This window comes from Heterocephalus glaber, unplaced genomic scaffold (assembly GCF_053883595.1).
Source record: "Heterocephalus glaber isolate CG9 unplaced genomic scaffold, H.glaber_assembly_v1.0 deba00001547, whole genome shotgun sequence".
Taxonomy (NCBI): domain Eukaryota; kingdom Metazoa; phylum Chordata; class Mammalia; order Rodentia; family Bathyergidae; genus Heterocephalus; species Heterocephalus glaber.
Genome location: NW_028258340.1, coordinates 17,731,998 through 17,746,478, shown reverse-complemented (window position 1 = coordinate 17,746,478; position 14,481 = coordinate 17,731,998). Strand labels below are relative to the sequence as shown.

The following is a 14,481-nucleotide window of genomic DNA, read 5'->3' as shown; positions in this document are numbered from 1 at the left end:
CCACTGCATCTTAAGTCTCCTTCCCTTAGCCCTCTAGCCCCTTTATACTGCTTTATTATTTCTTTACCAAAATTATTATGACTTGATAGCTCATCTTTTCTTATGAAAATTTAAGCTCTATGGAAAAAGAAACTTTGTTTCATTTACTGTTATTTTTCTCAGTTCTAGAACAGAGTTTGACTTCCTTGGTTGCTCAATAGACATTTGCTGAGTGACAAATCAAATCCCATTTGACTGAAAAAAGTGAAGTTCATTAACTTTTTGGAACATTAGATCAGACACTAGAGTAAATTCTCTCCTATTATATTACAGTGGGAATAATTTCTCAAGTGCTCCGTTGTTCATTCAATCAAGTCACATCCTGCACCTATATACAATGTGTTGTGTTAGATGCAAGAAATAAAAAAACGGTAATGCTTGTCCTTATGCTGCCCATACTCTGATTAATTTCCTCTTATGGTCTATTTTATCAACCATCTAACACTCTAACTCTTGCCTATCATTGGTGTGTATGCTGCTGAGCTTAAGGTGTAAAGCAAGAGGCTGATGTAATTTTCTGTCCCTAAAGTCCTTACCTATTAATGGAAATCATGAGGTCAGACACCTTAAATAATGATTATCACTACTTATATTGGACAAAATCAGCAACCTTATTATGAAAGGGAGAGTAAATCAAATTAACAAGAGACTAATGGGCCTATTACAATGCCCTTTTTTTCAGATGCTTTGAAATGCCAGTCAGTTCCGATGCCCCTCACTGGTTGGGTTCCCTCAGGAAGAAACCTTTTTTTTGGGGGGGAGGGAATACCAGGGATCGAACTCAGGACCTTGCTCTTGCCAGGCTGGTGCTGTGCCATTGAGTTAAATCCCCAGCCCCAGAAAGCAACTCTTAAGACAAAATTTAGAGAGCAAGATATTTAGTGAGTTGTGCCACTGAGATCAAAAACTGAGGGAGGGGGAAGAAGCAGGGATGGACAGAGGGAGGAGTCAAGCTTGGAAGTAGCTCAGTGACAATCTCAGTCAACACCACAGGAGCTCTTGAGTTAAGAGATTTTTCCTGAGTTAGGCCAAAATGGCTGAGTTTTTATCCTTCCTCACTGAACAAAAGCTGCCCATGGAGGAGGTGTGGTTATGAGGGAGGCAGCTGAAGCAATCCCTGAATACTGCCTGCTGAGGACACTCCCTTTCGCTGAAGGGAACTGAGGAGTGGAAAAAAGCAGTCTGAAATTATTCTACAGGTATAGGTCGCTCCACTTAGTGTTTCACACGGCCCCAACTTCCATAGCTGTCCAGGGTTTTATATAAAAGTTGGGTTCTCAATCAGGAGAAATTTCACCTTCCCGGGACCATCTGACAATGCCTGGAGACATTTTGTTTGTAATAACTGAGGCAGGGGTAGTGTATTATTGGTCCGTAGTGGTAGAGGCCAAGGATCTTGCCAGGGATGATGCATAGGATGGCTCTCAACAACAAAGAATTTTTTGGCCCAAACTCTCAATGGTCCCCAGGTTCAGAAAGCCTAGTTTACTGTCTACCCTATACCTTGTTCAGTGGCCTGACTCTTAAGATGGAAAGAAAATAACTCCCTTATAAGATCTTCTTTCTTGGAGAGTCTGATTATAACAACACAGAGATAAACTTAGATGGAAGAGAAGTGAAAAAAGTCAGATAACAAAGGAAGAAAATAGAAGTCACAAAGATGTAGAAACTTTAAGTAGAAAGTGCATTCATGGAGTGAAGAGACAAGCTACGATACTGGGATAGTTAAAGTCTATGGCAGCAAATGCATATATATAGAGAGAAGCAAACATATGTTTCTGCTGACTGCTGTTCCCACCCTTCTTTATGTCTCTCTGTATCCTGGAAATACCCCTCATCACCCTAACCTATTCCCATCCTTACATCCTTAAGGAGACACAGCACATAACATAAAAATACCTGTAGTGAGCTAAAATAAAGCTGATTTTCATTGCTGATATCTGTTAGTTTATTTTAAAATCTTGGAGAATACTTTTTAAACAAGGAACAGTTTATGTAAGTCTACAAAAGAACAAAATGCCTTTTGTCCCCACTTCAAAGTTCTCACCAAAAAGTATTTTGTAATCCCAAACTGGTTGTGTTCTGAAAATGGAAAACATCCAAATAGAAAAATGAACGTAATGATTTTTGCCCATAGGGATGTGATTCCACCATTTCTGTTGTGCAAAGCTTTGTATTCTGGGACAGATGACAAAGTGTTACCCTAGGCCAAACTCACAAACGCTTTCATTTTCTGGGGAGTGTAAAAATACACCTTTCAGAGCCACTATTTCAGTAAAATAGTGCCCATGTCATGAAACTGATTCAGAACTGTGGGGCTGGTCTCCTTGCTCTACAGCCTCCCAAAGCCCAGTGGAATCTGTCACAATGAAGTTGAACTAAGAAAGAAATAGGCATTTGCTTCATGTCTGGCAAGCCTCCAGGCATTTTCATGTAGCCACATGGTAAAGGAGTGATAGTGATGAAGCTAAGTGTCACCACTTAGCTTTAAGGCCAGAGTATGCATGGACTATCATAGTAACTTTATAAGATCTGAGAGAGCCAATACTATTAGGGCCCCTTTCAGATCCCTTTTACCAGGGTGGCTCACCCATTATTCCTTTCACCAAAAACTCTCACTCCACCAAAAGTGAATTACCTTGCCAACTCCTATTTTTCAGAAATCCACCAATGACTGACTGACTTGAGAAAACACAAGCCCAGCCCCTGCCTCAAGGTTGTGCCAACCTTGTGGTACAGTTTTTATTCCCGAGCTCTCTGTGGGATGAGGCTGAAGTTATTCTCAACCTACTGGCTTATCATGACTCCCTAAGCAGCAGCCATCCTACCTCAGCTGTCTTCCCTCCTTCTCCTTCACTGGAGAGCACTCTCTCAATAAATGACTTCTATAGAAAGCTCCACCTAAGACTATTGCTAGAGAAATTTAACTAAGGCTGAGGTGACCAACCATTCTTGGTTTCCCCAGAACTGAGGAGATTTTCTGGAATACAAGAATTTCAGTGCTTAAATCAGGAAAGTCCCAGATACACTAAGAGGAGTGGTTATCCTACCTAGGGAAGGTAAATCTTTGAATTCTGAATACTCTTCTTATTTCAGAACATGCTTTGTATCCAGGGACTAGGATGATCTGAATAACATAGATAAATTAGTGTTAGGAAACTAGCTATGAAAGGAAGTCTTTGGATTTGCATTATTTGCCAATTTCTGTGGGTAAATATTCTGATTGCAGCTACAAAAGGTGCCTTTAACCACCAGCTCGCAGTTACTATACATTTAACAACTGATTCTCTTGAGCCAGTATAGGCCAGGACAAAAATTCCCATAGCAGAAACTGAGCACTTTCCTATGTTTCCTTATGTACTCAAATGAATAGAATATGTAGGGCCAATGAGGCAAAATTTGGTTGCTAAGGGTATTCTGAAGCAAACAAATCTGTAGTCTTATTAGAGGGTATAAATTTGAGCTAAAGGAGGAAAGGCCATTGCAATGGGTTTTGAGAGAAAAGAGTACAATTATTATCAGCGTACTGCTATGTCTTTAAATTTAGAGAAGCATTATTAGCATCACAGACAGGTGAGATGGCATTTGTCCCAAATTCCCAACTGTGGCTTGTATTTAGATGTCCCACCAAAGCCTAATGTGTTCACAGGGGGGACTTTGGGGAGGTGGCTGGATCATGGGTATGATTCTGGATTAGGGTGTGTGACACTGGGATTGCCACACCATGAACTATTTTTCTTTTGTGATGCCCCTCTACCATGCTGTCCTGCTTTGGAACCAGACGATTATGAACTAAAACCTCTAGAAACTGTGAGCTGAAATAAACCTTTCCTCCTTTAACCTTGGATGTTGAATATTTCATCTCAGCAACAAGAAAAGTCATGAAGACATCAACATACAGGACAACACATGAGTGCTGAAGAAACTGGCTCAAATTATTTTGCCTTGAGATTTTACCTGCTTGGAGCTTTACGCTCAAAATCATCTCACACTGTGGCTGCAAAATTTTTTCTGATAGCTTCTTTAAGCAAAATTTATCATGATAGCTTCTTTAAGCCAATGTGAAGACTGAAATGAGTGACTCACTCATATTTCAAATCATCCATGTCCCTGAGTATGATGGTAGTATAGGTTCACACACAGTTAAGTGGATGGCAGCAACAATAAGATGTGCTTAAAGATTTTTCCCTAATTTAAAATTATTAAATAGATATGGAAGGGATTGGAGGTGAAGCGCTGGCAACTCTCATGATATGTGCAAGTTGTTTTACCCTAGGTATCAAAGGGAAACTGTGATACCTTGGTTTACTTTGCCAGAGAGAAGAGTTAACCAGGGATATGATCAAGGTAGTTAACATTATAAGCTGGTGAGAAACAACTGATCATTTCCTTCTTTTTAAAATGCCTCATAATCTGTAAACAAGAAGGTCACTCAATGAAGCTTACAGCTTTTAAATTTAGAATAAATAGTGAAAAGAAAATTCATCTTCCAGAGTCCTATGGCTGCCAATAGAGCATAATACAGCAAGAGGTCATGGGGTTAAAAGCTAGAGTATAAGAATTTTACTTTTATTGTTTTTTCTATTATAAAAGTAATACATGCTTACTATAAAACCTCAAAAGTAAAAAAGGCAAAGTAACCATTTGCATTTTGTAGTACTTTTATTTTCAGTCTTTCCTTCATGTGTACCTTTTTTGGCATTCTTATTTAATTTTCTAATGTAGTTGTGATCCTGCTGTAATTTTGAAGTCAGCACTTTCCTTTAATACATTCCACCACACAAGAGACTTTGATAACACTGATGATGCAAAGTTATGAACGTTATTAGTTCTTGCTAAGAAGCAGCATAAAAGGTCACATTGTTCATTGAATATCTACTGTGTGGTCCCACTATGCTAAATCTCATGTTGCTGTGTATTACCAATGCCAGGAGTAAGTTTACCTCTTCTTCTTTTGGGTATAAGACCTAATTCACTCTGTAAATATTTATTGAACATTTACCAAGCACAGGTTACCAGGTTAGGCACCAGAGACTATAATTATCAACAAGACTAAGAGATTAGTTCTACACATTTCATTATTCATCTATTCATTACATAACTAATTATTGAGTTCTTATAATCTGCCAAACACCGGACTTTGAAAACGATCTTCAGAAAAGAGGGACTAGCGCTGGGGATTTAGCTTAGTGGTTTCGTCGCCTGCTGCGCAATGCACAAGTGCAAGGACCCGAGTTCAATCCCTGGTACCAAAAAAGAAAAAAAAGAAAAAAGAAAAGAGGGACTACATACATGAGAATTAGATGCAAAAAGATGAATGATATTTTGTTACTAGTTTGACTCTATCAGGCATATACTGTCATACTCTCAAGTGGACTTTAAGAATGATACTAACACTAATGGTAATAACAACACATGTATATCAGTTACTATATGTCAGGCAGTTTTATGAGTTTTACATACATTAATTGTAGGAGACCAGAAAATGAGGATCAAGGCCTAATTGACCTTCTCTGTGAGCAGAAAAGAGAGAAACAGCAAGCATACTAGCACATTTCAAGTTCCAGAGAAGAGTCAATACAGCCGAGATCTGGATGTTTGCCTGGGTACATGCTCTAGAGGACGAGAAGCAGATGAATCTTCTATTAATCTAATTCTTCATTCCCATGTCTAAGTGAATAAAAGTGAGGTGAGACAAATGCTCAGGGCTCTGTGCCCACTACAGGCAAGAGCCCCCAGTCCCCTCATTCCGAATTATCTTTGCGTCTTTTGTCTTTCATCCTTCTTTGCCTTCTGGTCAGGGATAAACTCATACACTGGTTCTTGCAATTAACAATTTGATCTTCATTATAACCCTATTGTATAACCTATGATGTTTCATTAAATTCAAGTGCCCAATTCAAGTGCATTCTGATCTCAGTTTTAAAAATCTGAGTTAAAAAGCATACCTGAAAAATTGATGAAATATATTAATACCATTCCCATTTTAGGGAGGAAGACTAAGAACATTTAGTGTCTAAGCCAGATTTTTTTTCTTTTTGTATCGGGGATTGAACTTGGGACCTTGTGCTTGTGAGGCAGGTGGTGCCACCACTGAGCTAAATCCCCAGCCCTAAGCCAGAATTTTGAAGCTAGTCAGTGCAGTTCTAGACCTTTTCCTGTTTTTAGAGAAAGGGATCTCATTATGTTGCCCAGGTTGACCTTGCATTATTTTGCTCAAATGATCCTCCTGCCTCAGCCTCCAGAGGAACTGATACTATAGGCACATGCCACTGCAGTCCACCAGCTTTTACTATTGATAAGCTAGTCTTTGGCCCAGAGGTACTGAGAAAAATTCTGGCTCTATATATTATCTTAGAATAGCCAGACTCAGAGGAACAGAGAGATGGATCTTCGGCAACATCAGATGGAACAGACTGTCACTGGCCTGACTTAATGGGAGAAATACTGTGAGGTATGGCTTGGAATTCAGAAAATGTGTTCTGCTCTCAGTTTTATGATCACCAACTTGGTGACCTCAGTCATACCATTTCATCTTTCTGCACCTATTTTGTTCTCTGCAAATTAAGGGGAGAGCTAGAATAATTTAGTGTCTGTGAGACAGCGTTTGCTAAAATTCACAGATCTAGTCCACGTGTGCACATACACACAGGCACACACACAACCAAATAACCAAAGTGTCAAAAAATAGTTAACCATACTTGTGTACTGTATTCTCATATTTTTTTCGTCTGTTTCATTACGCATGAAAAAATGAGTGGTTGTAAGTGATTAAGCTGGTTTTGGAATTTCCTATCAGGCCTCAGAGCCTGAAAGCTACTCATACAGATCCTATGGATTTCTCTAGTTAGGAAATTCCATAGCATGAGGAGAATCCTAGGGTGGGGGTGGGCCTGGGGCTAGAAAGGTGACCCTTTTGCTTTATAAATACTCATTTTCTTTTTAATTGGATCATGTTCTTACTACTTTCAGCAGGAAATTTTTGTCATTATACTATTTATACTATTTGGCAAATACCACTTTTGGGCAAAGATTCACTGAGTTCCATGACATGTTTAGTGAGAAATTAATTGGTGTGCCTAAAAAATGCTTCCACCGTCACATAAGCATGAAGAAGAGCTACTGACTCTTTATTCTGCTCTTAGTGTCCCAATGCCTAATAAAGGCACCAGGAATTTCAACAGCAAAGAATTTCGCTTTTCTCTGTAACATCCTGCTTTGTTAACCTTATTGAATCTAGAACTAATTTTTCTAGGGCTAGGTATTAAAATCTTATAGAACATTAATATTCTAGGAAACCCAGCTTGGAAAATGTTCCTTTAGGGAATTCTAGAACTTGTAAAATATTAAGATAACTACAGATTCTTATTGTTATAGAAGGAGTTCTATGTTTATCCAAATATGTAGTTATCCTTGGGAAAAAAAGTACAATTTAGAACAGAAGCCCAGAGAACTGAGAAAATGGACAGAAAAATGTTCTTAAATTCTTGAAAAGAACAAAAAGAAGGGCAATATTTGGACTTTGTCAATTAATGAGTATAGTGCTGTAGTACTTTCTTAATTACTGAATAACAAGAGACTGACTCTGTACCTACAATATGTGTGTGTGTGTGCGTGTGTGCGTGTGTGTGTATGATTGGAATAGTAAAGTATATAAAATTTTAAAATTATGCTATTTGAGTTTCCCCTTTAAGAGCTTGCTTTAAGTTGCAGAAGTCAGTTAGGAATTGTAGAGTATCAAACCTAGAATTAAAGATGATCTAGTGTCTATCAGTGTATAAGGGTCATATATTGCAATGTTTTTCTCTTCTCATTTTCCCTCAGATCTAAGATAAAAGAAACAACTTCTTTAATAAGTAGAGACTGGGCCACCAAGAAGAAACAGTGAATAGGTTTTTAGTTGGACTGTGTCTCTTTTGACAAAGAGACAGTTTCCAAAAGCATCTCTGTGTGTGTATGTGTGTGTGTGTGTGTGTGTGTGAGAGAGAGAGAGAGAGAGAATCAGACAGACAGCATATTTGTGGAGAAGGATGTAATTAGTGGCTCATCCTTACATTCCTTTTCTTTATAATTTCTAAGCTTCAGAAATCACTCTAATATTTCTAGTAAACTGGAAGCAAATTACTAAACATGTATCAAGTCAAATTCATTTAATATAACTTTCATGGAATTTTGAGACATGTTTTTCTTTGTGTTTTAGGGGAGGAAGCTTTTTTTTAATAGAATACAATTTAATAGGAAATAAGTGACTTTTTAAAAAATTGGTACTGGGGATCGAACTCGGGACCTTGTGCTTGTGAGGCAGGCAGCAGAACCACTGAGCTAAATCCCCGGCCAGGAAATAAATGGCTTCTGAGATTCTCTGCCCCAAACATTGTTTTGATGGTGCATCCATTTCCCGGTACAACTTTCTAGATGTCAATTCGGCAATGAACATGAGAAGCTCACTGATGTAAACATTCTTAACAATGCAATTATAGTGGCAGGCATTTAACTTGTAGAAAAAACTGAGATGTTTGTAAAGTTGTACAAAAGATATTACTCATACTACTAGATATAATAGTGAACATTTTGAAATAATCTTAATATCAAGCAATTCAGAATTATCTTGGTAAATATGATACAGCCACAGAAAGAAATACTAGACAGTCATTTAAAAAGTTACTTTGTAGAAGAATATCAAAATAAACAAAAGTAGCCGGGCATGATGGTGCCCACCTGTAATCCTTGCACTCTGGAGGCTGAGGCAGAAGGATTGCAGTGAGTTTGAGGCCAGTCTGGGCTACATAGTGAGTTCAAGGTCAGCCTGAACTAATAGCCAGACCATGTCTCGAAAAATACAAAAGAAACCCCAAAATAAACAAAAGTATTTTAACATGGTTTAAAGCAAAGAAAAACAGACCATAAAACCGTGACTTTTTTTTAATTTATCTCTACCGGGTTTAAAAGAAAAAAGAAAACCAGGACATGTGTGCACGCGCACACATGCACACGCACAAACACACAGAATGTATATAAATCGAATTCCTGACAGTGATTATCTCTGAGTAAAATGATTATGAATGATTTTCCTCTTCCTCTTTGTACTCTTTGTTTTCCAAATTTTCCACAATGAGTATATATTACCTCTGTAATTAAAAACACACACACACACAAACACACAATCCATGTAAGGTTGCACTGTCCTACTTCTTAAGCATCCCTTCAAACAAAGTGGTATTTTCTGTATGCACAAGCGAAGCCTCTAAGTATCTACTGCCATTCACTATGGGCATCCAAGAAACTGCTGACTCGGGGCTGGCTCCCTTCGGGCAGGTAGATCAATCTCTTTGTGAGTGACTGTCTGGAGGTGAGACCTTTCAGGCAGTGGCACTGATGTGACACTGTTTGAAAGGTGTGAGGGTGCTCCACGTGGCCTCTCAGAGTTCTTCGCTCACAGCTCAGAGCTTGTGGCTGACATTCTACCACCAGAGAGCCATTCTTCAGGCTTATGGATTTTTACCCTATTAAAATGCAAATAACCCCAGAGAAGTACACATTAAACTTTACCTGTCACCTGGGTTAAATGAGTATAAAATATCATTTTCTAGGAATAGGTTTTAATGGGGATGACCTGGGAATTCAGTGGGGATGGAGACAGCGAGACTAAAGGATGAATGAATATACATAGTGTCGGAGGAGTAACTAATATTCATAATAGTAGTATTTTTATTTATGGTTTATGAGTCACTTAGGAGTATGTTATCACATTTAATCTCAATTAAATCAAATAGATTGGCTATCACCAAGGCAAGTTAAGTAGACCAGGGACTTTAAAAAACACAGATGACAAAATGTGCAGCCTTTATAATATTTTTTTCTAGAGCCATTCCTAAAAGCCACAATCTCACTCACTGACATAATACTCCTTTAACTTATCCTGTCGTTCTTGGCAACTTTGAAGCGCGTGTGGTGTTGTCCAGATAACTAGACTACAAGCAGATAATGAGGTGGGGATCAGTCACGAAAAATACAACAACTTCATATTTTATCCATCATTGATGTAGAACACAGAGACAAGACCAATGCCTTCTAGAAATTGTTGTTCTAAAAGACAATGACCAAGTGGAGACACATGTAAGAGTATCTGGTCAAATACTTCATCGTATTTATGAATGTGATCTTTCTTTTACCCCATGGAGAATGGAAAGCAACTGAAAGGACCAGAAAGTAGCAATAAAAGAACGCAGCAGAAGAAAGACCATATAGAATTGTTTCCTCTCGATAAAACATGTAAATTAAGTAAAAGTACAATGTAGTTGTTAAATATAGAATTTGGAGCCAACATTTTGTGTTTGAATCCTGGCTCTATCTTTCACTACTTGTGTAAATGTGTGCCTTGATTTCCTCATCATTAAAATGGGTATAGTGTCAGATGCCTGTGATCCCAGCACTTGGGAGGCTGAGGTAGGAGGAGTGCTGCAAATGTGAGGTCAGCCAGGACTACAACATGACTGAGTTCAAGGCCAGCCTGAACTACATGAGACCCTGTCTCAAAACAACAACAAAAAAGGGAAGGGGTCGCAATGGAGCTTATCTCATGAAGTTGCTGACTTTGGACTAAATTAGTTAATATTTGTAACACTGCCAGGCACAAGGTAACTGCTTTGAAATGATGCTTAAGCCCTCATTAGACTCATATATGACCTGAAGGTGTTGCTAACAGATATTAATGCCACACAGAAGTACACTGTAGCTTTCTAAATATCCCAAAACTCAACATATATGCTTTTATAACTAAAGAAAGAGTGGCATAAGTTAAGAACATTAAATAGAGAAAGATGCTAGTCAATTCAATATGAATTGTTATATTAATATGATGTTCCAGTACTTAAACTTTCCATTTAACTAAAGCTATCTCTCCTTGTATTAATTATTGATTATGTGGTCAAGGATAAAAGAGGGACATGAACAGTCAGGGAAAGGAAACACCACAGGCTGAGGTTCCAACTTGGAGGTACGAGGGTTTAATGAGTTATATAAAGAATCATAGGTTCACAGTAACATATATTGAACGATCATATTGAAATTATGTAATTATCAGGTTTATGAAGGCAACTGATATAGGTAGAAGTAAAGACACAAAAATATTGACGAAGTCAGCACTGAAGAATACACTGCAGGAAATAATTATGCACCACCTAAAGGCTGGACAAAATGGTCTGGTTGGGTCTCCCCTTCCTTGCCTTCTGAATTCATCCACTAAGTTATATTTTGGGATGATTTAGGCCTCCACTGCATCTGGCAAAGTTGACTGTAATTCAACTCTTAATTCTTAGCAGCCACGACGCAATGAAAAGGTTAAGTAATGAAAGTTGAAAACGACTTACTGGAAAGGAAGTGCTGGGATGCTGGGCCGAAGTCCCTGTGGGCTTCATGCAGTTGCCTGACTCGGTCCTCGATAGCCATCTGGGAGGAAAAGAAGAAAAATGATGTTTTCTTATCCCATATAACGAGAAACAGTGAAAACTATGTGTCTTTCTTGGTAAATGATTTGGGTCTCTAAGGCTGAGAACACTAAAGCAATTAATTAATCGATTACCCTTGTTTTAATCCCCCCTACTGGAGATGGTTTCCAAGACCCATTTCTATCAAAGCAAGGCCACACACAAAGAATTTCCTCTCTGGACAATGTTAAAATGATAACTTTTACACTCAATTCATCAGCAGCCATGAATAAACTACTGCCTCAGTTAGTACCATCAAGAAATGCAAATTGTAATTCTTTCACAAAAAAGACAGAGGTTGCCACTTGATATTATGCTAGGTGGCTAAAGGATGTCAGAAATGCTATACATTTTGTCTTTTAGTCTTAGCCTATTGTTTTTGACTCATTTTTAAGAATACTGACCAATAATTAATGAATCATAACATTAAAATTATTGGTAATAAATAAACTGATAATTAATAATTAAATGTCAAAAAAGTAAGGGAAAGGTTTAAATTTGGGGTAATATAAAATGAGTAGTGAGATAAAAGAAATTCTCAGATTTTTGTTTTCAGTGTACTTGGAAATTACTGAGACATGCCTCAGGCAGTGCAGGGTAAAAATTGTCATTATTTTCTTTTTCCTATTAGACTTTTCTATAATGTATATTTACACAGAGTCCCATAAGCTTAGTGAATTCCATTCTTGGTGGGGATAGAAGGGAAGAATTTTACGGGTGAAATGCTATATTCTGTCATCTAGCATTTTGCTAACCCAATATTAGTGGTGGCCCCAGGCACCCCAGCTCTATAATTCCAGATCTTGGTTTGCTTATGGAGAGTCCATGCTACACTTAGAGTTGTTCAGAGCTTGCCTAAAGCCATCAGAACTTAGGGGGTCTAGTTCTTGTGGGCTGGAGAATTTCCAGGAAGTAAACAGATCTTAATGTCATCAGAAAAGTGGCCCAGGTAATCTTCCTAAAAGCCAGCTCTGTCCTTCCACCATCAATAAGTACTTAACGTAGATGTACAGCAGTCTTTTTTCACTCTCACTTCCTTATCTTGTTCATCTTTGCTGGGGCAAAGTATTTGGATAACCAATAAGATTACAAAAGAGGCAGGATTTGTTTCCCTTTTATGCACACAAAAGCTAGAGGAACAGTCAAACTTGGCAGCCCAGCCTTATGACCTTGCACTTCCAGCCAAACCCATTAAACTACCTGCCTGTGAGATGATGCTCCATCCTATATACAACTTGTTATGGTTTACACCAAGAATGTCCCCCAGAAGCCTTGTGTGTTCAGAAGTGGGGCTTTTGGAAGGTGATTGGATCATGGGGGTGCTATAGCTAACCTGCTATTAGGATAGGAGATGGGGCCTGGTTGGAAGAGGTAGGTCACTGGGGCATTAACTGGAAGGGCATCTCCCTCCCTAGGTCCTCTTCCCACTCTGTTTCCTGGCTGCCATGACATTAGCACCCTTCCTCCTCCAGACCTTCTACCATTCCCTGGCTGCCTTGGGGCAGCAAACCATGGACTGACTCCTTTAAAAATGGGAACCAATATAACCCTCTCCCTTTTAAAGTTATGGGTGTCAAAATTTTTAAATTTATTGTGTCTAAGGGATGAGAAAAGTGACAAAGCCACCACTGGTGGGATTTCCTCAAGCTGCTGCTTCTCTCTTGAATGTTCTTATCCCACTGTTGTCCCAGTTCAAGGGTGTGTTTCTAGGGTTACTTTCCCATCTCCCAGGTTAGAATTACTGGTTTCCTCAGCATTCTCACAGCACGAGTTTCATATCAGAAGCCCCTGGATTATAGCATTCCTGCCAGTTATATGGCTATGACAATCTTTTAATAAAAATTATAAATCCCTTGGGGGCAGTGACCCCTCCCTCCCTCCCTCTCTCTCTCTCTCTCTCTCTCTCTCTCTCTCTCTCTCTCTCTCTCTCTCCCCCACCCCCCTCCTCCCAGGATACACTAAATACAGCACAGAGCAAGTGGTAGCAAATATTTAATAACTAGCTGACAAAACAAAGGGACAAATGAGTAAGTGTTGTTACAGAGATAGCTAAAGAGAGACAGAAATAGAGAGACAAAGGTGTGTGACAAATAAAAGTATTCAGTGACACTGACTGGTGCTTAATTCCATGTGTCATCTTGAGTGTGCTATGGAGTGTTCTGAATAAATATTATTTCTGGGTATGTCTGCGAGTTTTTTTTTAAAAACAAGATTAGAATTGTGATCTGTAGATTCAGTAGACCACTCTTCCCAACATGGGTGGGCATCATCTGATCAGTTGAAGGCATGAAGAGAACAAAAAGCTATCTTCTTTTTTGTCCAGATTGCTTGCTTGAGCTGGGACAATGGAGATCTTTTAACTTTGGATTGAGATTTACACCATCAGCTGCCCTGGCAACATACTCCCTTGCTGTCACCAGCTTTTCTGGGTCTCCAGCTTGCTGACAGCAGATCAAAGGAGTATGCTGCCTCCATAAATGCAAAAGCTATTACATTCTACTGCATCTCTTTATTGGAAGAGATGTTTTAGAAGGGGTTTGCTTCTTTAGAGAACCCTGCCTGAAAAAATGTCCATAGATAAATGATTCTAATCTTTATTTATCAGTAAAGTGTGGACAAGGATATGACCTACCTTATAGTTTTGTGGAGATTAAATAAAATCATATATATATATATACATATATATATATATATATATATATATATATACTTAGCCTAGTTTTTGTCACACTGTAGTTGCTCAATAAATGTTAGCAGTTACTGTTATTGTTGCTACTGTAGTTAATAAATGGACAAGAATATGTTACAATGTGCAGGATACCACATACAATACAAAAACGCTAATATTTATTAAGGACTATATGCATGTCATCGTGCCTTAACTTACTTAACCTTCACAATAACTCTGATAGGACTTAATATTACCCTTCATTTCCTTGATATAGAAACTGAGGGA

At 38.5% G+C, this 14,481-nt stretch overlaps 1 protein-coding gene across 12 annotated transcripts in view; it reads right to left on the bottom strand.

The window, feature by feature from the left end:
* The window catches only part of Dmd (dystrophin), a 2,486,572-nt gene that overhangs the window by 218,569 nt on the left and 2,253,522 nt on the right, over positions 1-14,481 (bottom strand). For all 12 annotated transcript variants that reach the window (XM_004850043.4, XM_087189971.1, XM_087189973.1 and 9 more), the window contains one exon: positions 11,409-11,487. In XM_004850043.4, coding sequence (XP_004850100.2) covers positions 11,409-11,487 — 79 coding nt within the window. The remainder of the gene's footprint in view (positions 1-11,408; positions 11,488-14,481) is intronic.